Raw genomic sequence first — 22,500 nt, 5'->3', positions numbered from 1 at the left:
GTGTTGGCTTCAGGTAAAGACCTTGCCAGATGATGGGAAAGAGCAATATGAAAAAGGTGGTGGAGAAGAACAGGAAAAAGTGGCAGACTGCAGAACACACGCTCTGTATATACGTGCATTTTAGCACAAAAAAAGGAAAGATTCAGTAATCAGAAAATTCAGTAATCAGAAAAAATACTTAGCCTATCTCTACAATACATTGTAGGCTGTTAGAGCTGGTCTATGAGCTCACATGTCCAGAAACTTCAGTAGAAGAGAAACATTTGATTTAGGTTTTTCAAAGGATGACTTAAGGGAACATGGACTTCACCTTCCTCTACAGCTCATTCTGAGCAGAGCCTTTACAAATTCAACTCCCACGGAAATCCAAGCCTAAAATGCGGATTTAAAGATCTGCACTGTAAGTGGCAAGCAGAGAAACCATATTCTTCTTTGCCATATTCACTGGTGAGACCTGGAAGGCAGCCAACCGCCTCGAATGCCATAAGCTCTGGGCAGGGGTGCTGTGGATCCACACTGTCCCTCCTCATTCCTCCAGCTGATGAACCATGCCCACCATCCCAACCTGCCGATATGAAATGCATCGATTTCTCACCTGATCTAAGTGACTACAGTTGGTGCTGCTGTACTTACAAAGTCAACCACTCATCTTGACTCTGGGAGAAAGCAGAATCATAGTGATACGTTTGTCAGATGGACCTGTAAATCGCATTTCCCTGCACCGTAAGCTCAGGGAGCAGGTTTGCCTGGAGTGAATATCATTGTCATGTCAGGCTGTCAGCTACCTCGCTTTGTGTCTCAAAATGTGCCATTCACTTTGGGCCACAAGATGTATTTATAGGCAAACGCTCTGCTGTGTAACCACGCACGTACGTGCTAACTCCCATCTAACACCTACACGCTAGCAGGGAACACTAAATACAGCAGCCTTGAGCCTGGATGCATACAAGCTCCATGTGGGCTTGGAAAGCCAAGCCAAACTCTCTTGCCGCACCTTTACTGTTGCTTGAATTTTAGCAATGAGACTGATACTATCTTGGATAAATCTTTTGGTGCCACAGTTAATGTCTCTCATGCAACACACTCGTAGTCTGGAGTGGTTTCACCTTCCTCAGCAGAACAAGAACTGCAGCTGTTACGAGCTGCCAATCTTTGCGGCCACAGAGAAGTTCAGCTTCTGAGACAAATCTTCCAAAGACCTAGCGGACCTTTTGAAAAACACAGAGTCATGAGAAAGTCCAGAAGTGCTCAAATCCTTCCAAGAGCTCCTATTCTTAAAACTGCTTAGTTTAGTCACAATGGGATTTGAAAACTCTGAAAGACAGAAAACAGCATATTTTCCTTTTACGAAATTGGATAAAGACAGGGTATTTCCACTGATTGTGCTTATCACTGATTGCTGCATCCATTAACTTCAAGGCATCCCAGATCAGGAGTCCGGTTTTGTCCCTGCTCTCCAAACCTTGTACTTTCATGGCTGAAAAGCTAAATAACGTATCTACAGCTTTTGACGCTACCTTTAGCTTTATAAAACAAACTAAGGAGCAGATAAGTTGTGCAGAATGTCCCAGATGCTTTCAACCTAATTGGGAACAAATGTCTTCGGGGATACGCGCTGTGGCTCTCCCTCTTTCCCTGCCTTTCTTGCACACAGAGAACTGGGAATTTGTTTTACAAGAAACAAAACCACAATTAACACTCTTCCTAGAGCTTCAACTGCCTATTTTAGCATACACATTCTTTTAGAGCATTCTTCTATGTAATTTTGGAAGTTTAGACTTCAGAGAGAGAAGAAAGGAATGGTTTGTTCACATTTCCTATTTTTATTTTCTATTTTCAGAACAGGATGTTGGGTGATAAAGAAGAAAACGCCACCCAGGCAGAATGTAAATTCACATGTGCTATTACCACTGGCACGATGTTCAAGTCCTCTGAAAGCCCTGAAAAAGCAGGGAGATTACACCACCTTCTGGACAAATTTTTAAGTCGCACATACAGCTCGCTTCACATAACGGATGGGAACGTGCCATGGAAAGTGTTATGCAGTTAAGTTACTTCCCAAGTCCAGCCTCATGTTTTACCTCCACATGAAATTTTGAATTTTCCTCTTCTGTAGAAGACTTTCATAAACAGTGATTTCTCTTGAGAGTATTATCTAGGGAAAGCACAAAGCTGTTTTTAGAGTGTGAGGCAAAAAAAAAAAAAAAAAGATAGCATGTTTGGAGTCCCCAAAGTTTTTGAACATTTGAATGTGTTCAAAGGTTTCCCAAATTCTGTTTTAAGAAAGTAACAGATGCAAAGAAGTGATGCAAAAAAGTCCCAGCATTTAAACTGAATCTAATCCAAGCTGCTTTTATTCTCACATCAAGAGTGCAGATGCTTGTAGGAATGCGAAAGGTTGTACATTTGTGCACCAGAGATGAGCCAAGATATTCCCTTTCCACAGATCAGTCACAACCCTCTCCGGAAAGCAGAGCTCAGGCGAAGCAGGCAGACTATTAGAAGCTGCTGATCACTCATCCTAATATTTTTTCTTTCCTTTCATTTTGTGCTGAACAAAGGCAGAATACAAGATGATCGCTATTTAAGGACACTGCACAAAACGCGCTGTCTCCTTCCATCAGACTTCTTTCAACATTTCTTACCCAGAGTGTTTGCTCTTGGAGATTGTGCCTGCAAAGACTTCCATTCCAGTTTCTCAGAGCGAAAAAAGAACAGTAGGATCTTCCCGTCCTCCCTTTGCTTTCTTCATATCACAGCAACTTTTCCAGCAATGGCTCTCAGTTCCTGAACATTTCCCAATGCATAGCATCCACGTCTTGCCAGAGCAGCCCAAGAACAGGGTGGGAGAAAGGCTGCCACAAGAATTTGGTACTAAAGGTATCAGTCAGACTATGGGGAGCACTGCGAAGAAAGTGATGGGCTGGGAAGGGGGAATAAGTAAAGAAAGAAAAACCTCTCCCAACCTTCTCCACTTGCAAAGAGTTTCATTTTGACAAGGAGCGGGAAAATGCTCTTTTCCGCTTCCATCGCAGGAATCATCTGAAGGCATACGCCACCTTCAGTGCTGCCCTTGCACAGGAGCAATCTTCAACACGGTGCAAAGGTTTCCCACCCTTTTCCTAACTCCATCAAAGGCGGCTTTATCGTCTGCCTTACAAGACCCCAGCCTTGCAATAACGACAAATGGCAGCATCTCCCTCCTTACTGGGTTTAAAGAGAAGGGGAAGCTCATAAATAGAAAGTGTCAAGACTGTGTCACCAGTATTCATGAACAAGATGGATTTAGAAAATCAGCAAGTTTATATTACCCTGGATAATACTACCACTACTGTTAAAAACACCCCCTGAAAATGCGATTCTTAAGGAGAATCACATTTGTATTGCTTTTTCAAAAAAACCACATTTTACAGTTTACCTGAACAATATATTTTCTTCCAGCTGACAGCATGAGTGATTTCATTGCACTTAATAAAATTCACTGTTTGAAAAGCTTAAGTCAGTCTTGAGTAAGTACTTGCTTTAGAGTAAGATCTATACATTCTCCATGCAAAATATAATATTCAAGAAACAACGGGGTTTTTTTGGTATTGGGAAGAAGTGTTTTTATACGGCTTCTGGTGCCAAAGAAAATTTATGAACTCCTGCAGAAAGGTGAGAGGATACGGGCTATTTCTGAGGTGATAAAAACTATTTTATTGCCTATTCTTTTACATTAGATGCTGTTAACTTCTACCCCATGTCACAGAAGTTGACAGGGCAGAAGAAAATTCTATGTTTTGCTGTGTATAGCGTCTGTTTTCTGCCTCTTAAAAACGCCAAAGATACAAAACCCACACGTGCCCATTTCAAAAGAAACGGTAATTATTTTCCACTTTCTGGCTACCAGCCAGGCTAGGCAAGTGAGGTACAGCCAGCAAAAATGAACAGCACTGACCAATTGTTTTTCCTTCAGTTGAGCTCCCGAGAGTGAGGACAGATTTTACACGTAAAGTTATGCTGTAACTATTTCAGGCCTTTCAAAGAGTTAAGGAATACTTCCAAGTTTTGAAGTAAATATAATCCAAGGCTCTGCAACTGGACCCTATCTGCTTCAATGCTGGGGGAAAAAAGAAAGACAAAATTCTGAGCAAATTTTACTGTGTTAGCAAAGAAATCTAATAAACGCACTATTTATTTATTTATTTATTTATTTATTTATTTATTCTACCCATCTATTAATCCATCTGTCTATCCAATAATCTGCCCCAGCCTCCACCCCTTCTGCCCCGATCTCTTGTCAAAGGCAGTTCTGGCTGTCAAGGCAGGAAGAGTTTGTCATTTGGACAAGACAGGCAGCAAAAAAGAGAGCCCTTTCGCAATTCTTGACTTGATACCAACATTAAGAAAACACTTAATTTCAAGGAGAGAGTGGAAAAGGAGAAAAACAGGAAGCCTGCAGCTCTAAAGTATTCTACATGATAAAACCAGACTGGTTCCAATGAAAACTTTAGCACCACAACAAGCTTTCACATTTTGTTGCACATTGCTATGAAACAAGTAAGTCAAAATATCTGACGTATGGATTAGCTGAAGGCAACATTTTTTATGAATAAAAATAAAGTTTAATGAGAAAAAATTATCCTCCTACTGTCCTCTGACACTATAATTTCCTGTAATGCAGAATTGCCAACTTTTTTAAACTCACAAAATTTGAGAAAAATTCGTGCGCACTTCAAAATGTGACATTGTCAAAAAGAGAAGTCAGCGCAGAACAAATACACAGCAGCTGGCAAGCAAAAGATATTAAAAATCTCAATAACCAACTATTAGCGATAACGTCTGAACAAGTCAACTGCATTTAATTCATTTAAATTTTTTATATTTTTCCTTTCTTCGCAGTTTCATTCTGCCAGCTTATGTGAAGCAGATCATTAGGATCACCGACAACAGCACTCAAGTCATACTGCATTAAGCAGTTATCCGTGTCATTACATATAGAGACAGACACCCGCACTCACGCTTCTGTGCTCTCTGATGTAAACGACCCACTATCTATCTGATCAGTAGAGCCAAAGTTTTACTGATCTTCCGCTTCAGAGCAACAGCAGCAAAGTATTTTTGAAGGTAAAACGGCTACAGGCTTTGTTGTCCACCTAGGAGAAAGACACTGAGTGACAGTTCCTTAATAAATGTTGTTACACAGTGTCTCTGATGAGAAATTTTACTACAGACACAGAAGAAACAAAGAAGCTTGAATATGGCTTGCATGGTTCCAAGAAATAGAGGTGAGGAAAAGTTTCCAGATTTCCTGATTTCTGTTAGCATCAATGTACACTGAAGGTTCCCGATAAGAAGCTGGTTGCTTGGATGGGAGCTGTAGTGAACTGGTGCCTGCTCAAAGCATCTGTAACAAGGGAGGAGGGTCCCAACTTTGGGAAGAATAAGGGTTTTAACCCAGAACTCTCGCAGACATATCTTAAATGCACACGTGACTTTATGGGTTTGATAACATCCAACAGTTTGCTTCCTACAGGAAGAGTTTAGGTGCTTTTAATTTGGTTTATATTATGATGTTGGTGGGACAGCAATCACCAATTTCCTACTCTGCTTTCCAATCTATGTAATCCACTAAAGCAATGCTTTAGTGTTGGATGGAAATTGCTTTCCTTCAGTTACTTTCTGCTTCCAAGCAGCTCTACAAATCCAATTTTTGAATTGTGTCTAATCCAGAACCACTTATTGCAGTGGACTCTGGTGCAGAGATTCACTGACCTGGAAGCGAATCACCTTTCTGTACATGGTCCTTCACTGTGTTTTTCTTGTCTCAATATATTCAACTGACAAAAGATAAGTTCTGGAAAAGCTTTACTTTCTTTATACAAAAAAGAGGAAAGACTGCCATAAGAGTATCTCAGGTGGAGCAGCAGGTGAGCACAGAAAACTATAAATTGCATAAGTGTTAGATGCAACAAAAAAGTCACTTTTGGCCCAGAGTATCTGCTGCTTTGTGGGATCACCACACAGCCAGGCAGAATAACATCTCTTCTTCCCAGGACTTCATGATGCAACAGCAGAGGGTGTTGCAGATCAGGTCTAAGGTGCCCTGAGGAGAACGATGTAGGATTTCTTACATAGCACTTAGATTATTTTTTTTTATTATTATTATTATTTTTTCCTTTCTTCCTTTCTGGCTGATTCTGTTAAGTTTCTTGTAAGCATTAGCACCAACTCAGAAATAACCTGAAAATAATTATGACTGGAAAAAAACCCCAAACACATGCATGTATGAAAAGAGGAAGAGAGAGTTAACACAAGGAAACTGTTTCCTTTCTATTGTTCCTTGTCAGTAAGAGAATGGGAAAAATAAGCCAAAAGTGTAATCTGCATGGGGAATACTGAAGAAATGAAACATCAGACATGACACAAAACCAGTCTTATGCATGAAATCCCAAAGGAAATCACTGTCCTGAAATAGGGGATCAAATCTCCCCCAGATACTGGAATATACACAGAGAAGAGAAAGTTTATCCAGCACTTAATGATTCTGGGAGATTGCTTATTTCACATGTGACGATTTCTAAGGCACCCTGATGAAAATCGAGACCCTGTGCGCTCTTTGTTAGCTTCCCCCATTGTAAGAGAAGTGAAAATCTGTGGTGCTCAGAACAGCTGAGGAAATCCTATCGATTCCCAAAGAAAAGTCTGATCATTGCAAAGAGAGCATCCTTCTATTGATCCTCCGCCCCCCTCTTGTCTAACATCCCCATGGGAAAACCTTGGAGACTGAAGTGTGCAAACCTTTAAGAAGATTTCCACATACTACAAACATAGATCTTTTTATTTTTTAATTTACAAAGAAAAGAGAAATAACTGGTCCAAAACTGGGCACTGCTTTCATGTCAATACCATACCATGCTCTCTTTATGTCTGTTATTGAGCAAAATAACTCTACGGCTGCAAACAGATAAAGACCCACTGAAATCACGTTCAGAGGAGGAATGCCACACTTTCCTTGCAATAGCTGTATCATTGCTAAATACAAAATTTTCAAAGATGCATCCTGGAAACAGGGATTGGTGGACAGTCACCCATAATTCCTGGTTATGGACAGAAACCCATAATTTCTCCAAAGTGACTGATTACTGTGATAGCTGCTCCCAGTCAAAAGCCAGTCATCAGCTGCATGGATTACAAACAAAATTGGATCTTTGACCCATGTGTTTTTGATATACAACTTGGTATAAAACACTCATTTCAGTGACTGTAGGCATTTCACACTGACACGAATGCAAACGAGTCAACAAGCAAGAAGGGAAGTTTTACCCCTCCTTGGTTGATACGATATTGATGGCCCAGCCAAATGTAAGCAGGAAATCAGTTCTGCTGGAACGACATGCACAGCCCCACAGAAGCATCGTATTTCTTGGTTTAGGCATAGCACGCGAGACTGTCTTCTAAAGAGGTCAGCAATATATAAGCATTGTGAGGGATGGACTGACACAGAGAAGAGAGAACCCTTTCAGAGTGACTGGGGGCTGCAAATTAAGGCCTAGATTAAGTGCTCTCTGTTTTAACTTCTCTACTCAAGTCCACCTAAGTCTTTCTCCTGAGCACGCTTTGTACTTTAAGTGCTATAAATACGCGTTCTTATTTGTACTTTACCTAAACTCACTTTAACTGGAGGATTCATTTCATTGTAATTTGTTAATATTCACAGGAACTCTTAGTCAAGGTTGAGGGAAAATAAATATCCTGGTACTGGAGAATCCCCCAAAGTGTACAGCACCCCAAACCATTTCTTGAAAGTTTACTTAGGTAGATATTGCTGACACCATTTTGAGAGTATTTTGACAATATTATTTGAGAGCTGAGCACGACAGAACTAAAAGAAGAAAAAGCCACTCCAGTGGTAAACGGGAAGCTTTCTGGCATGTGGCAAGATCACTGGCGCACCAAGTGCTTGCCCAGGAATGAAAACCACACAGTAACACTAAGAATAAAAGCAGAATATGTACCCTTTCCCATCAATCAAATCTGCTCCCTAAAAGGGAGATAAATCTCTTTATTGACTCGGTAAGACATAAACACTTACCTTTCAGCAGCCATGCAGGTTTTGCCAAAGTTTCTATACGAATAGCTTTTTAATGGAAAAAGTTACCTGGGTTTTTGTAGATGCTAAGCACATCCTTGAAATAATGAGGTAAGAATCTTTCTAATAAAAGCAGCACATCCTCCAACTCCTCCAGAATGCCCACAAGCAGAAAATTTTCATTAACATTCAGCTTTGCTCTTTCAAGGGCCCATTCACCAGGCTCCCTGTATGAAATTAAGCAGGGAAAAAGAGGAGAGGGGGGAAAAAAAAAAAAAAAAAAAAAGAGTTTAAATATGCATTTACTTCAGAAATTCAAGCCAAGAACACAACTGAATTAAAAAAAATATTCAGTGTTGTACTTCCAACAGAGCATTAAAAAAAACCCCATCAAACTTGAGCGGTTTACCGAGCCTTTCTGCACAACAGCTAGACTTTGTTTGGCATGTAAAAACACGATCACGTTAAAAGGAGGTTAATCACTCCATGGAAGTACTTGGTTCAATAGACATCTTTCACCAAGTTGTTTAAAAGCTCACACTTCTGAATATTTCAATATTTTGACTCAGAATCATGGTCCATCTCACAAGAAGAACGACTTCCCTGGGTGACGAAGGGTGCTAAGGTGTGGCGGGGTCCCTAAGCCACATCAGGAGAACGGCTGTGAGTGACCACTGCCTGCTGTTACCCAGTGAATACTGCACAGGAGGCCACCGGCCTGTTTCACACCCTGTCCTTCATTTTAACTCCTGCCAAAGGCTCCAGGAGCTTCCCTTTCCCTGCCATTATCCCCGACTGCCCCGCAGCTCTGTCACAGAATTTGCTTTTGTTTGCTCTGACTGATACTGGTTTTGAAGATCACTTTAGGGTTACCCTATCTTTTTCCCCACCGGGAGAAGCTGGCAGGGCACCAGTAGCTTGTCTCATAGCTTCATGGAAGCACAGTTAGGTTCGATAAGCATAGGAAACTTAAGTCCCTTGGATGAACTCGTATTAATTTATATCCTGGGAACAGCAGTCAGCATTCATATTGATTAGGGATATAATGCCAGTGTCCTAAACTAAAGGAAATCAGCTTTTTCCCAGGGTCCAGACAGTATGATGAACATCTTGAGTCACACAGGCTACCTCACAGGGGCTGGAGATCACACCTCTTCCCCGAGTCCATTAGCCTAGTGCACATTCTATGTAATAGCGAACTTCCAACATTTGTCAGAAGCTCTCCTCATGACACACAGAAAAGCTCATTGCACTACATTCCCACTAGAGCAGACCTGGAGAAGGTTTTTCATTCCCTACCACCTTCTTCGCATTGGTCCGTGTTCTGGAAGAGCAGAGTGTCCTAATAAATACTACTATCCTCCTTCTTGCAGCTCCTTGTGAGACTAGGAAGTAGCTGAAGGAAGTGCACGAGGACGATAGGAGACAGATCTATAATAAGCTACAAAGCAGTATTTCAATATACTACCTGGGAATCTCATAGAGATATGCTGTGAAAGTATTCAGGCATATCACTGTTGCTCATGGGATTACTCATATGTACAAGTTAAGTGTGCAAAGATAAGCATTTGCAAATGAGGCCGAAATAAATTCAATAAAAAAAAAAAAGAGGCGTAATGAAAATTAAGTCATGAATTGTTTTGTTTGTTAATCATACCTTTGATTATGCCAAAAAACTAAAGCAATATTTTACAGCAAAGATACTTAAAAACTGAGACATAAAAATTAACACACTTTCACTTGTTATTACTGCTACAAAAAGGTACGGCTTTTGAAAGACATTTTTGATGACTTGTGCAGTTGTTCCATTATGGAGAAGCGGTGACAATACATAAACGGAATACCTTGAAGTTGAAAAAAACACAAATAAAGAACATGCTGTGACCAACAATACAAAAGTATTTGAAAACAAGAAGGTATTTAAAATTGTTCATATATTATTGCATAAAAGTTTACTAAGCAGTATCAATTATACAGCAATATGAGAATAACATAAATAGACACACTAAAAATGAGCTAGCTCAATGAGAACAGTAGAAGGCTGTACTTTACATAGTTTTAAGCATGATTACTATTTCTTACATGGACACAGAAACCTGAGATATAGACCTAATATGAGCACCTGAGCAGAGCTAAAATACGTATTACAAAATTACAGCGCAGGTAAAATGAGTAAAGAGCACATCCGGTCACTGCTATTATCACCTTGCCAAACCAGAAAAGAAAAATCCACACAAATACATCCAGATTTGATGAATTATTCAAGTATTACATCAAGAAAGAAGAGTAGTAGTCCATTTTTATTACCCTCCAAAAGATATGTGCATGGTTACCATGAACGGCACCACACTGTACTTAACGCTTTTCTCTTGTATTTCAAATACCTGTTGCCTCGTTATTAGCAGCTTCTGACAAAACGTTGGCAATAGCTATTGCTGACCAAATTGGGATACCTTGCATATATTTACCTGCATCTTGGATGTTGTCCACAGAAATACGGTATGATGTAAAATAACCTGGGATTGGAACATTCAGGGTAGTTTTCAAGGATACATACATTAATGTCCTGTGGGGGAGGAAAGACAAGAAAAGGGTTAAACACTACATTTTCCTTTCTCTATTAACAAGCGTTTTCTTTATGTCACACTTTATATGGTCATTTCAGAGTCAAAGAATTGTGCTGAGGCTATACCAAATACCATAAAAGTCATCGACCGGTCAATTTATCTAATTCTAAATAGCATGAGAAAGTTTCAGGAGGGGGAAAAAAAAAGTGATTTTGTTCTAGAATGCAAAACTCACATTCTTCTTCTTGCTGCAAATAACACAATTATTATATTAAGATTACTGCATGATTCAAAGCGGGACACGTGGATCAACTTTCATATTGAGTTATATTTAAAATATTCAGGAGATTATTTTCAGACTCTTCTTTCTTCTAAATACACCCTGGGGGGAAACCTGAAGTAGTCAGAATAAATCAAATTGAGACAACAATTATTTTCTTTATTATTTTTTTTATTCTGCTTCATTTAATAACTGGAATGAATAAACGTAAGCTGTAACTCGCACAGCTTCCTCTTGATATAAAAACATACATCACTTTTGATTACAATTCTGTACGTTCCTCATTTGTTCGGAACTGAGCCTCTTGTGTAAACTTTCACTGAGTAAAGGGCTTATTGGAAAATATTTATAATTTTCCTGATTTATTGTTCATCTAATTAGGAGCTGTTTACCATTTTTTAAAGACTAGGGATAGCTACTGAACCCTGAGGAACAGTATTCCATTTCTAGCTTTACTGTAGTGCAATAATAAACACACCTGCAAGTGCGATTGAATTCCACTATCCTTATGTAGTCTAATAGACCCTTATTCTGCAAGCAGACCCACTGACTCCAAAGAGGTGTACAGGGCAAAAAAACCCTAGTGCAAGACAACACAAGCAAAGACGAAAGGATCTCATCTTTGCAAACTCAATCTTCATTCGTCTTTAAACACACGTGCTTTTATAATGCAATAGACTTGATACACATCAATATCAAACCAATGACTAATCGAATCCATACTTCGTCAAGTAAATAAAATGCGATAGAAAACGCTTCAGTGGGCAATGTGTCCTCTGCAAGACAGAAGTGCTCAGCAGCGTGGGAGACATGGAGACCATCCCCTGATCTCCCGAGGCAGCGTGGGGTACAGGCCTCTGGCTGCAGCATCTGCTTCTGGCACCTCAGCGCAGAAAAGCTCTTCCCAGAACTTCAGCCCTCATGCATAACTTTGTTAGTGTCATATTTGGGTCCGTAAGATTTTTAAAGTACATTCCTGTTTTCTCCTCTGTCTTACGTTTATGTAAATCTGACTTTATAGGCACATCAGAAGATGCTGGGCTGGGAAGTAAATCACAGGGTGAGGAACCATCAAATAAAACAACATAAAAATTCCCAATTGGAATACAAACAACCCGTCTCCCCTGCTCCCCGCAGTGTATTCAAGCATACTGAGAAGGGCTTGCCTTTCATAAGGCAAGATTTAACCAGAAGATTTATGGTCAAGACCTGAATTTTGACATTCAAGGCTCCGAGCTGAAGCTAATCAGCCCCCCATTCTCAATGCTACAAATATTACTAAGAAATCTAGTGACGGCACAGACAGTGTGTCCCTCCTATCATCCCAATAGTTGGTTGTTTTTAACATGAATTAAAAATTGCAGTTCTTAAAAGGTTTACTGTGCTCCACCAGACACAACCAGAGATGTTTTCAGGGATACATATTTTCAGTTTTCCTAAGAACCTGCAGAGATCTGCAACGAATTCATGAATTGCTTGGATTTAAAAAATTGGAAATACTATCCTGACAATACTTGAAATTTTATCCAAGCTGGCTTCCACTCAATTAATCGATTAACTATAAGACAGAAAAAGATTATGTGTTTGCATTATTAGGTAAGATTTAAAAACCATTAGTATCACTCAACCAAGAACTATTCCTCCTTTCTCGCTCCCATACAAAGGTGAAGGGACATTAACTCACAACAAAGAACCTTATTGTTTCTTTGCAAGAACAAGGAACACAGTGAGATTGTGAGATAAATAAGTATCAATACCCTGATCCAGAAGTGTAACAGGGACCTTCTTGTCCTTCTGAAAGCAATATTTGATTAATATGGCTGGAGAAACATCCAGAAAATAAAAGCAATGTAAATTCATGTGGAAAATCCTGCACTATCGAGGGCAATTCCCTTCAAATTTGATTTGTGGAAGGAATGCAAAAGGATGAGAGAGAAAAATCTTCCCCCTCCTCATTGATGCACTCAAGGTTTAAGATAAAGGCCAGGCATGCTTTCATAGGAACCTACTATATTTTTGCCACACAACGGCACACATTTCGCTTTCCTGACATCGGAAGCATCTGGTTTACTCCATGATAAGAGCATTGCCCCTTTCCAGTCTCTGTTTACCACCAGCTCTGTGCTCAGCAATACAGCTCCTGGAGCGTCCCGCCGCATTTGCAACACCTGCTCGCCTTTCCTATTTTAATGTATTCGCCATTTGGGAAATAAATCACCAGCCACCATCCGTCCCCTCAAAGGAGATTTTACTTGATGATAATTATGCAGCTCCATGAGATGTGAAATCAGAGTTTTTAAGAAAGAGGTGGGGCAAAAAAAAGCTTGGCCTGAGGTGTGCTAGTCAGTATGAAAGTTCAACACAGCTGAAGGAAGCTGCTCCTCGGTTGCTGGCAGGACTTACAGGCATTTCTATTTTTTTTCTGAGCACAAAAGCTAAGGTGAAATTACATTATTCTAGGCAATGTTACTCTGTTAGCCCAAGCAACATTAATGCCACATTTCCCAGTGCGAGCATGTTCTCCCAGCAGGACACAGATCTTTCAGGGCAGAAAGGTTTTTATGTGAGACAAAAAATGGCAAGGTGACAGATGACAGCCTTGCTCATTTAAATCACTGGAGGAGCCTTGTAAATAAAATTATTCAAACACAGCCAAGAAAGATATAGAAAGAAAAACAGAGCTACTTTGATCACACACCTCCACAATAAAGAAAGAGGAATTTTATTTTATTCCTCAGCTCCTGGCTACAATCCACACTGCTCATGTCCCGCTGGGCTTCTGTCTCCAGCAGGGCAGGGGGACGCCCAGGAACCAGCCCTGGGGCTGCAAGTAACAACAGAAACCATCTTTCTTTTTAATAGTACCATATTTCTCTATTGTTACAATTTTGGCTGAAATGGTAAATTGGTAATGTCTACTTCCTTCTTCTGTAAAATTGTCTTTCGTATGAAAATCACACTGCGACCTAATCAGTCAATGACCTCGACCACTGATCTATCAGAAATATATCGAAGCTGTGTTATTAATGTATTTTTGAATTTAATAATAAACAAACTGTTTTATTTGCCATAGTGAGTTCATACAGGTCATAGGAACAAGTCAGCACATGATTAAAAGTATTTCAAGGATACAAAATTCCTTTGGGCATTTTAATGCTATCACAAAAGAGCAAACTTTAAAGTTTTTTTTTTTTAGAACAATTAAGAATTTACTTAATGTCTTTAACTCATTGCAAATACTGTACTAGATACAAAAAGATGTGACTGTAGATTCGAGAGTTTGATTTTTTTTTTCCTTCTAATATAAAATCCTAAGAGTACTGGGGGAAATAATAACTTTTTTTGTCCAGTAGAAGGAACACCTACGTTTTTGTTTTTTCTTTAAATAAATAATTAGTGGGCTTCAAAGCATTCCCTTTTACTTGATCCTCAGTGTCTCAACCAAAAATTACAGAAACACGAGATTCTGCCATGGATGTACAGCAATTCTTAGTATCCCTAAGAATATTAAATGAGGAATCATAACTAAAATACACACATGCCTTGCAAATATTTTCCCATTAATCATCCATTAATCTATGGGAAGCCAAAGAAATGGCCTTTCCTTTTCTCAAAATCAAAACAAAAAATATGATGGTCTTTCCATGCCCTGCCCTTGTGGGATACGGCAACTTCTGTGAAAGCAGGAGGCCCTGCTTACAGCCCAGCCCCAGTGCACGCTCCTTACTGAAGTCTGAAGGTTGCCGATGTGAAGTTGAGGTGTGTCACGAAGACTACAGAGGAAGCAGTGACCTAAATAAATACCTTTCAAGTTTCCATAAAAGGAAGCGAAATAGAACGATGTGGAAAACCAGTGAGTGAGCCCAGTCTACGGTGACCTCTCCTGCTTACAAGGTTGTTTGTTCTTCATACGCCGCTGCAGTCAGCGGTGCAGTCGAGTCCTCACCATGGCCGGCCAAGGAAAATTGTTCTGCTCTGCTGAGAGCCCCCAAGAATCCTCTTGCGGCTTGTAAAACATTCTCTCACACATTTGCTTGGTGTTTATAAAGAGGTCAAACTGACCGTTCCATCCTGAGGACAATGTTGCATCATACGAACGAAGTACAACCACGCTAAAAAATAAATAAATAAATAAATAATCTGCTGCTTTCTCTGACCCCAGCTAGGGAGGTCTGGGTGGCTGCAGAGTGATGGTGAAAAAAAATGTGAACATGACAGCTCAGAAAAGGGCTCGTGAGTATAACCATGAAACGAAAGAAGGAAAAGCACAACTTCCTACTTTGTAAGGCTGCAGAACGACAGTGAAAAGTCAAGGTATAGTTGGCATGAAGGTTTTCAAATATAAATGTCACATGACTTACTAAATCTTATTTAGGAGCACAAGTTATTTACAGATTTTAATAGAAAATAAATTACAATGCAACACATTTTTAACCCTAATTAGAGAGGTTTTTACTTCATTGGGTGATATTTCATGTTGCTATTCAATCTCAACCAAGTATTTGGATAACTAGAGCCACACAGCAGAAAGATGACCTGTTTCTTTCAGATTCTGAAGGCATCGTTCCTTGTCTATGCTAAGGGCCCAGGGTACCAAACAGCTTGGGCTGTAATCCCCAAAGACGACTTCTCGTTGGCTTTAACCACCGCTTTCCTGCTTAAAGTTCAAGATGTATGTCACTTTATCTTTGACAAATAGTACATTTGAAAGCTGAGCTACGGTTTGCATTTTAAAACTAGTCTTCAGTCACGGATAACATTCCTTTCAACTCTTGCTTGGCACATCTGGTTTTGAAGACATACACTTCTGAATGCTTTTGTACAGTACTTGAAAGGCTTCACAGACATTTCACACCTTTGCAGGTATTCAGGTTCCTTTCCTCCACATATTTGTCAGGAGTTGAAATACGTTTGTTTTTTTTTTAAAAATAATCCTTGATCTCTTTAATTCCCAGAAAACCCTCATTATCATTTCTTCAACAAACTGCTTTTGCCTTTAGCTAAATCATATATTTGATAAAAAGCAGCAGCAAAAGCAACTGGAGAATGAAGAAAAGAAAAAAGCCCTCTTATCACCTGTACTTCTGTAAGGCCCAGTGCGCTGCTAGAGAAGGAGGCAGTGCAACAGCCTGCGCAGGAGATCAGAAGAATATCCTTTAGAAAGTCTCAAGGACTCCTAGCAGCAGTGTGTTGGATGAGAAAAAGCACCCCATAGAGCCAGCTCATTTGTTTCAAGCTGCTGTCCTCCAGCCATCTTGTTTAAAGGTTAGTTCAACACAGAGGCTGTCCTGTAAAACAAAGTGATGTGCTCTTACAAACGTATTGGGTTCTCCCCACCAAATAATTTTTCACTTATTATTATCTGGAAACAGGCTCTCTTCCCTTCTCCTCTTTTCCAGTTCTTCAGATGCTTCCTATAACCAACACTTCTGTCAGCACGTCATTAGTCAACCACTCGCTTTGACACGTGGGGGTGTTTACCTAAGAGCTACAAGAAAGTCTCTCTCTTGCAGATGACTGGCTTTCCAACAGGCAGACAGAAGTCCCGGGGAAAGAGGGGCGGTGGCAGCATGCTGTCAGTAGCCAGGGGCTACCAAGGCCAACCCAGCCTCTTGCAGAAAGCCCCCGGAGAGTCTCCGGGAAACAATGAGGACAACTGGGAGGACTGGACCCTGCTAGGTTCTCCTGATTATTCACTGGGGTGGTTCTGAAAGGACTCTTACGAAACATTACCACATACACAGTTGTCCTGGTGAAACAACAGACAGCTACGGACAGAGGCAGTCTTCAAGTGCCCCCACTTCAGCTCTTCTCCGTATCAGCCGTCTAGCTGGGCTACTGCAAGCCAAAGGGCTCCAAAGACATTTTGCTCCCTCTCTGAGAACGAGCTCCCTCTCTGGCACTACTGGTTTGGGTAGTAAGTCACACCAATATGTTGGCTTGAAGCCAGTCAACCATGTATTAAAAAAAAAAAAAAAAAAATTTTAAAAAGTGGGGAACATAAAGGTCTCTGCTTTGAAAAATCTTTCTTTAAAGAACAATGCACTTTAGAAACTTGAAAAAAATAATCCGTAGTTCTCCAACATCTAACCTAAATAAAATTAAAGGAAAAGAAGCATTTTTGTTCTTTCTCTAGCATGGCACACTCTCTCATGATCAGGACTGCTACACTTTCCTCTTCTGAGTCTCCAGCTCAGAGACCTGATGGCTGGAGAAGACAGGCCAGACAGTTCTCCTTCCCTCCAGGCAGGCGGAAGTCCACCAGCCATCTTGGGTGGAGGGAGCTGCCTGCAAGTGCTTAGTTGACTTGAGAAAATAAAATTTAAAAGTATTTCTGGTACTTGTGATAAAACCCTGGAAAGCCTGGGAACAGCTGTTTTTTTGTTTTGTTTCTTTTTGCAGTTTCATATCCAGGGAATGAGTTTTTACTAATTGACATGTATAGATCGAAACTGAACTTACCTCCATACCCAAAGCAGCATCCAAACTTAAAGGTCTGAGTGGATATGTCTGCTGTTATCTATGTGTAGTATTCCGCTGTTCTCACAGACAAAAATGGCTTTAATCTAGACAACACGTATGGCCACCTCCTCGCTGCCCCATTTCTTTGGGACGTGCAAAGCACACCAGCGCACTGCACCACTGAGCCCAGCAACGCCGTTAACTCCCTAGAGCTTTCTGCTAAGCCTTCTTCACCTATGGTTCCAAGGACAGCTTACAGACTTACACTAAATATTTCTATTTCACACGCTCCCAGGTAGCACTTTAATGCTGCATTTGCGAGAGGGCATGGGAAGCTTACAGAACCCTTGGCAACTATTGATGACTTGAGATCAAACCTAAATATCAGCAAGCGATAATATAGCAAAGAATATATACATCTTCTATTCCTCTCCTCAAAGCTTGATACTTTTCCTGAGTAACTGCATCGGCAGGCTAGACATTTATACTTGCAAGTTAATGAAACTTCATTTTGTTTCATAGTATGAGATATTTTACTTTAATTAAAAACACCTGTACTGTAAGAGCACAATTATTCAAGAGAAAATTCTACTATGAAAATCTAGAGAAAAAGACAGAAGTATTTTCAAATGTTAGGATATGAAGGCTGATTCAGTGAAGTCTTCTTTTAATTGTGCTCTAATGAGGAAACGTGACTTTTTAAAGCTAGCCTAGGGTAACCTATGGCTTGCTTAGATTCAATTTGTGCTGTCATTACATCAGCATAGATTTCCTTGATTTTCTTCTTTTTTGGATGACTCTGGATTTTCTTTGAATTGACTTTCCACTTTTTTCTGGCAAAATACGTGTTTTTCATTTTCTCCCCCAGACCACATAAGCAAATAGGCTGCCAAGTTTAATTCCCACCTTTTTTTTTTGTTTTATGGACTCTTGGCTGGCCTAATTTGCCTGTCTTTTCTGCCAACAATGTATTCAGCTCTTCTTCCTGACATCTTAGCAAGTGAAGCAGCAGCTAACAAAACAGTGTCTTCTGCTAGCCCTCTATATTTTCATTTAGTGCAGGCATAAATTATTCTATCACATACAAACTTTTGCTGGCATTAACATAGCAGAGCCGATGAACGATGCCCACAACGCTACTATTTAGATGTAACAAACATTAAACACATTTGCAGATGCCAATTTTCTACCTCATAATGACGTACAACATTTAGAAAATATGTAGGTGGATATATTTCTCTCTTTCCTGTTATCAGAAACCACATTAACAATTTGTCAAAGACCAGTTTTACCAATTAGAATGGCATCACTTCATAGTTGTAAGTAGGCACCTTCTCATATCTTTTTTTTCCATTGCTTTTGTATTTTTCACTTCAAACTGTCTTAGTAAGGGAAATACGTGAAAAAAAAATAGAAAAAAATATGGCAAAAAATGGGAGAGCGCCTGCCAGCTGGAAGAAGTGTATAAGCATTAAATAACCACCCTGTTACAGAGGGCACAGATCCAGGGAAGACCAAAAATACAGACCATTATACTGCAATCAAGAATGAATCCCAGTGGCAACTAACAGCAGGGAGACAGTACATCTGTTAATTCTGTTTACTAACACCTCTTCATAAAAGAACCTGGAAAATTAGCCTGCTCAGATGATGACCCTTAATAAAGTCAATTAGGGAGGGCATATATTCAATTCTGCAAAGGCTGAGCAGGAAATACCCCCCAACTCAAGGATTTCTCAGCCCTCCCTAATGCAGCGCTGCTGGACCCTACCCAACAGATGCCTGTGAGAAAAGCAGCAAGTCAACAGATACCTCCAGCAATTTACGCTCACAAAAGGTAGTTCCGGAGCACAGACAAAGTTATTTTTTGATAGACGACAGCCTCAGCCTGGAGCTGACTGCAGGGCTGAAGTCAGTGGGCTGCAAGCAGACAGAGATGCAGCTGGTGGGTGAGGGTCCTCCTGGCCAGGTCTCACCGTACCTGGGGATGCAGCGCAGCCCTGGCTGCTGCCCGTCCCAGCAAGAAAGGCTGCTACAGAAGACCCAAGGTGTTGAGAAGCATTTCACTCCATCCTTTGCTAAGGCAAAACCAAGTTTATCTGAACTAGGGCTGTCATTTGTCCAATCTGTTCATAAATATGTTCACATCCACTCTAACTCATAACAGTGCTTTACTGCTCCTACTGTCAGAAAACCTTTACTGGCATCTGATACGAAAACACCGCAATGTAATTTAGGGAAACTCCTTTTTGTCTTGATCTTGATGAACACAAGGAGTAACAGCAGGATATCGGCTTCACAGCACATTTTTATTCATCTGAAGATTTATATTTTCCTACAGTATCTCCTTTTTAAGCCCAACTTCTGGACTCTCTTCAATTTCTTAGAAGTCCTAAACCAGAACACTTTTAACTTGGGCTTTTTCAGCTCCAAGTAAACCAGAAAAGACCCTGCTGGTACCTTACGTGAATTCCTATCTGAACTAGAGAGCGCCAGGGAGAAAATTAATGAATAATTTCATGTCTCTGGCTCCTGGAACCCAACATCTTCTGTTTGACTTGAAATGCTGGATTCTAGAAACCATTCGTGCAACATATTTTTTAAAAAACTAATTGGAGAAGATACGGAGAAAATCATTGTATACGCTGCACATCATCACCTCTCCAACATACCACTCTGTTAATGTCAAAAGCCTTGCTGTCCAGCCAAGCACATTATAACTTTAAGACTCAGTGTGTCCTGGATTGAGAGCAAGTCCTGTCCACAACTGAGCAGCGATATGCGTTACAGATTGCTCAGAATGAAAAATCGTGTCACAAAAAATACCATAGGAGATCTGGGATGCTTTCACACACAGAAAAGGGCCCTCTAGAGAGGGCGTAAGTCAGGAAAAAAAAAAACAGTCTCAAACTGAAGTGACAGTCAAAGATGCTTTAAAAAAAAATAGATAAAATGAACAGAAGATTGCCAGAACCAGCTAGTATTAGAAGACAGTATAACGAAGAACACAACCAGCAAGGGGAAGAATCAACATCAGCAGAGAAAGCTGTGCCTCTCCAACTTGTAACAGGTCTTTGATTCAGTCACTAAAGACATGATAAAGGCAGTCCTGTGTTCCTAAGTTCTCAGGGGAAAAAAAAACATAGAAAAGGAGCTGATAAAGGACAGGACGCTAAGGACAGGAATAAAATGACTAGTTTTCTTAGTGAAACAAGACACAGAGTAGGGCCGCGCAGCATCTGCGCTGAGACATCTCTCGTGCATAGCAAAGAACGGTTAACAGCAAAGTAGCACATTTTTCAGGGAATACTAATGAAAGCAGGTAAGAACGCCAACCTCAAGGAGTTATAGAAGGAGCCCATAACGCTGATTAGGCAATAAAATGCTGGGATAAATTCAGTGCTGGTAAATGCACAGGTCCTTGCAACAGGATACTCTGGAAGACAAAGATGTAACTGGGTTTAAAAAAAACCAAGAAACAAATAATAATAATATATATATTCAAAGAAGAAAGGTCTATCAAGGGCTAGTAAACACAGATATGGAAGCAATGTCTGGCTCAGGATATTGGTAAGCTGAAGAACATCAGAGGCTGGGAAGACATCGGAGGTGAAGCAACTCTTTAGCCTCTCCCCAGCTTGTACTGTCTTCCTTGGCTGGGCTGGATGGTGCTCACGTCTCAAGAAGGCCTTAATGCAGAAAGTCCACACCTTTACATATGACACAGTATCGCTTAGACAGATACCACGCAATTTACATGTTTCAAAATATTGCTTCCTTGCTACAATACAGGAAAATCTATTTTAATAGCGAGACATTTCTAGAGTTTCACATTTTTTCCCATGCCTTCTTTCCCAGCTCAAATGTTCTCATTCCTTTAAAGCATGACTGCATGCACAGAAATTACGCTTAGCAGATTTTAGCCCAAATCTCAAAAACGCATATATTAACAGAAACACATTTAAGTTCTATGAATGTCACAACATCTTGAAGCTAGCATTACACTGTTTTTAGTAGAGGCCCACAAAAATAGTTTTAAAAGTATGAAAGTTTAAAAGAGGCTTATTAAAATAAACATCAGAGTTCCAAATGTTAAAGATTTTATCAAAGAGAAGCAATCCACAAGCCAAAAGGAAATTAATTTCACTGATAATGAGCATTGAATATTATTGATTTCGTACATCCCATCAAGACAGAGGCAGAACAAGCAAGAGAGATTATTCCATTACCATATATTTTTTACAGAACTTCACGTGACAAGAATTAGGGAGGAAAATGCTTGCTTTCTTCAATATATATCTCCAAAATAAAAGAGTGTATACATGGAGAAGGAAAGACATGCCACAATATATTTAAGAAAACTATTGAAGGCTTCAGGAAAGCAGTATTTCTTTTAATTAAGTTTCTTTCATCTGCAGATGTAGCAAAATTTTCCCTGGCTAGCTGATGCATCTTAAAAGTTTTATTTCAGCACACTACTCAGTTACAGCTTAGACTATCTGCTGTTGTGAATTCCAGCGATACAATTCCCTTTCACTGATGCTAAAGGGAGAGGGACTGCATCCAACAGCTCATGATGTGCACCTGAAATAATCCAGTCACATCAAGTACACTGCCTAGCAAAAAAGAAAAAAAACAAACCACAATCCTGTTGCTGACCTCTCCATTAAAAAAGAGAAAATATATGATGATCATCATACAGTACAGATTACAGATTTTTTTTGCCCATTTTCTTAAGCTAGATGATAAATCTTAACAGCACAGTACTGACTTCTAAGAAAAAATAACCAGGTTCCTCATAGCACCAAGGTCTAAATGTCTTTAATGTCCCCTGGACCTACCACACCTGTGGTGGCACTCTCCCGCAAGCCTCCCGAATGGTGAGAAAAGCACTAGAAGTGTGAGTTGTGCGCTAATTCTGCTTTCTTATCAGTCTTCTGCCCAGCGTTGACTGACTTTGAAACTCTCCCTTCATCTCTCAGGGCTGAGGTGCAAAAGGAGCTGCAGAGGAGGGACGAATAACACGCTGCTGCTGCATCTGGCTTCCCTGCTGCTGCAACTGGGGGTGGTGTCTGCTCTGCTGCCCCTATCTCATTTCCCTATTAATAATCTTCCCCCTG

The 22,500-nt window shown here is 40.2% G+C and overlaps 1 protein-coding gene across 2 annotated transcripts in view; it reads right to left on the bottom strand.

Moving 5' to 3' along the window:
* The window catches only part of UST (uronyl 2-sulfotransferase), a 163,681-nt gene that overhangs the window by 26,017 nt on the left and 115,164 nt on the right, over positions 1-22,500 (bottom strand). For both annotated transcript variants that reach the window (XM_054195681.1, XM_054195680.1), the window contains exons 6-7: positions 10,540-10,637; positions 8,141-8,298 (exon numbers count right to left, since the gene is read on the bottom strand). In XM_054195681.1, coding sequence (XP_054051656.1) covers positions 8,141-8,298; positions 10,540-10,637 — 256 coding nt within the window. The remainder of the gene's footprint in view (positions 1-8,140; positions 8,299-10,539; positions 10,638-22,500) is intronic.

The sequence above is a fragment of the Rissa tridactyla genome, chromosome 3, assembly GCF_028500815.1.
Source record: "Rissa tridactyla isolate bRisTri1 chromosome 3, bRisTri1.patW.cur.20221130, whole genome shotgun sequence".
In the NCBI taxonomy this organism is placed as follows: Eukaryota; Metazoa; Chordata; class Aves; order Charadriiformes; family Laridae; genus Rissa; species Rissa tridactyla.
Note: the sequence above shows the minus strand (reverse complement) of the source record. Positions and strands in the feature narration are given on the sequence as shown.